The 909-nt window shown below is 36.1% G+C and overlaps 1 protein-coding gene across 1 annotated transcript in view; it reads right to left on the minus strand.

The window, feature by feature from the left end:
• Window positions 1-547, minus strand: part of LOC107579178 (dual adapter for phosphotyrosine and 3-phosphotyrosine and 3-phosphoinositide-like) — a gene marked incomplete at both ends in the record, with an annotated part of 2,387 nt that extends 1,840 nt beyond the window's left edge. Inside the window, one exon of the mRNA XM_016265037.1 lies at window positions 425-547. Within this exon, the coding sequence (XP_016120523.1) occupies window positions 425-547 (123 nt within the window). The remainder of the gene's footprint in view (window positions 1-424) is intronic.
• Between the last annotated feature and the right edge of the window lie 362 nt (window positions 548-909).

Here is a 909-nt window from a genome sequence, read left to right on the forward strand (position 1 = left end):
TGACACTGAAGACTGGAGTAATGATGCTGAAAATTCAGCTTCACTATCACATGAATGAATTACATTACAAAATATTTTTAAATAGAAAACCGTTTAAGAAAAGTGACAGGCCTACCTGCAAAGTGCTATAAGAAGTTTTAAATTAGTAAGGATATTTTTAATTAACTAAGTCTACTAAAAGTCTTTACTTATTACATGTCTTTACATTAACTTATTACCATGTCTATTGTCCTAGGCACACTTGCATACAATTTTTAATGATAGTATTTGCTGGTACATTTCTCCATAAATTGAATGGAGTGCACACAAGGAAAATATTCAAGACTATTTGTGTCTGAGCATACTGCACTTTAATATCAAAGTGATTCAGCTGAGTGGACCACAAATTACTTATAAACTTTTGTCCGAAGTGGACATTTCTTACCGGACAGATAAAGCAAACCAGTCAGGTCCTTTGTTGCTGTTTCTGAGTAAAAAATTCCCATCCACCCCATTCGAAAGGAGAAGAGCTTCGGCTGCATGTCGGGACAAATCATAATGATACCAGCTACAGAGAGAAACAGAATGGGGCAGTTGAACACCAAGCCAAGTTGTATATCCATTGACTGTCAACATCCACAGTTACCACCAGACAGCGTTTTTGGAAATGGGAATCTGGGTTAGACAACACAATGGATATGTGTATCATATATTGATGCACAGGAGTGATTTCTCTTAAAACAACGATAACGCATCACTGCATTGCCGCAGCAAGAAAAAAAAAGCTGACACATCATTTGCATATTTTACTTAAATGGAAATCCATTTAGGATTGTCATGTATTTCAAGAAAGTTGTACACAGCACCATGCTTTTCTGTTTAATAGACTGATATTACAGAACAGCGACCTTGATACAATAACCTGCAGGT

This window comes from Sinocyclocheilus grahami, unplaced genomic scaffold (assembly GCF_001515645.1).
Source record: "Sinocyclocheilus grahami isolate Dianchi unplaced genomic scaffold, SAMN03320097.WGS_v1.1 scaffold14980.1, whole genome shotgun sequence".
In the NCBI taxonomy this organism is placed as follows: domain Eukaryota; kingdom Metazoa; phylum Chordata; class Actinopteri; order Cypriniformes; family Cyprinidae; genus Sinocyclocheilus; species Sinocyclocheilus grahami.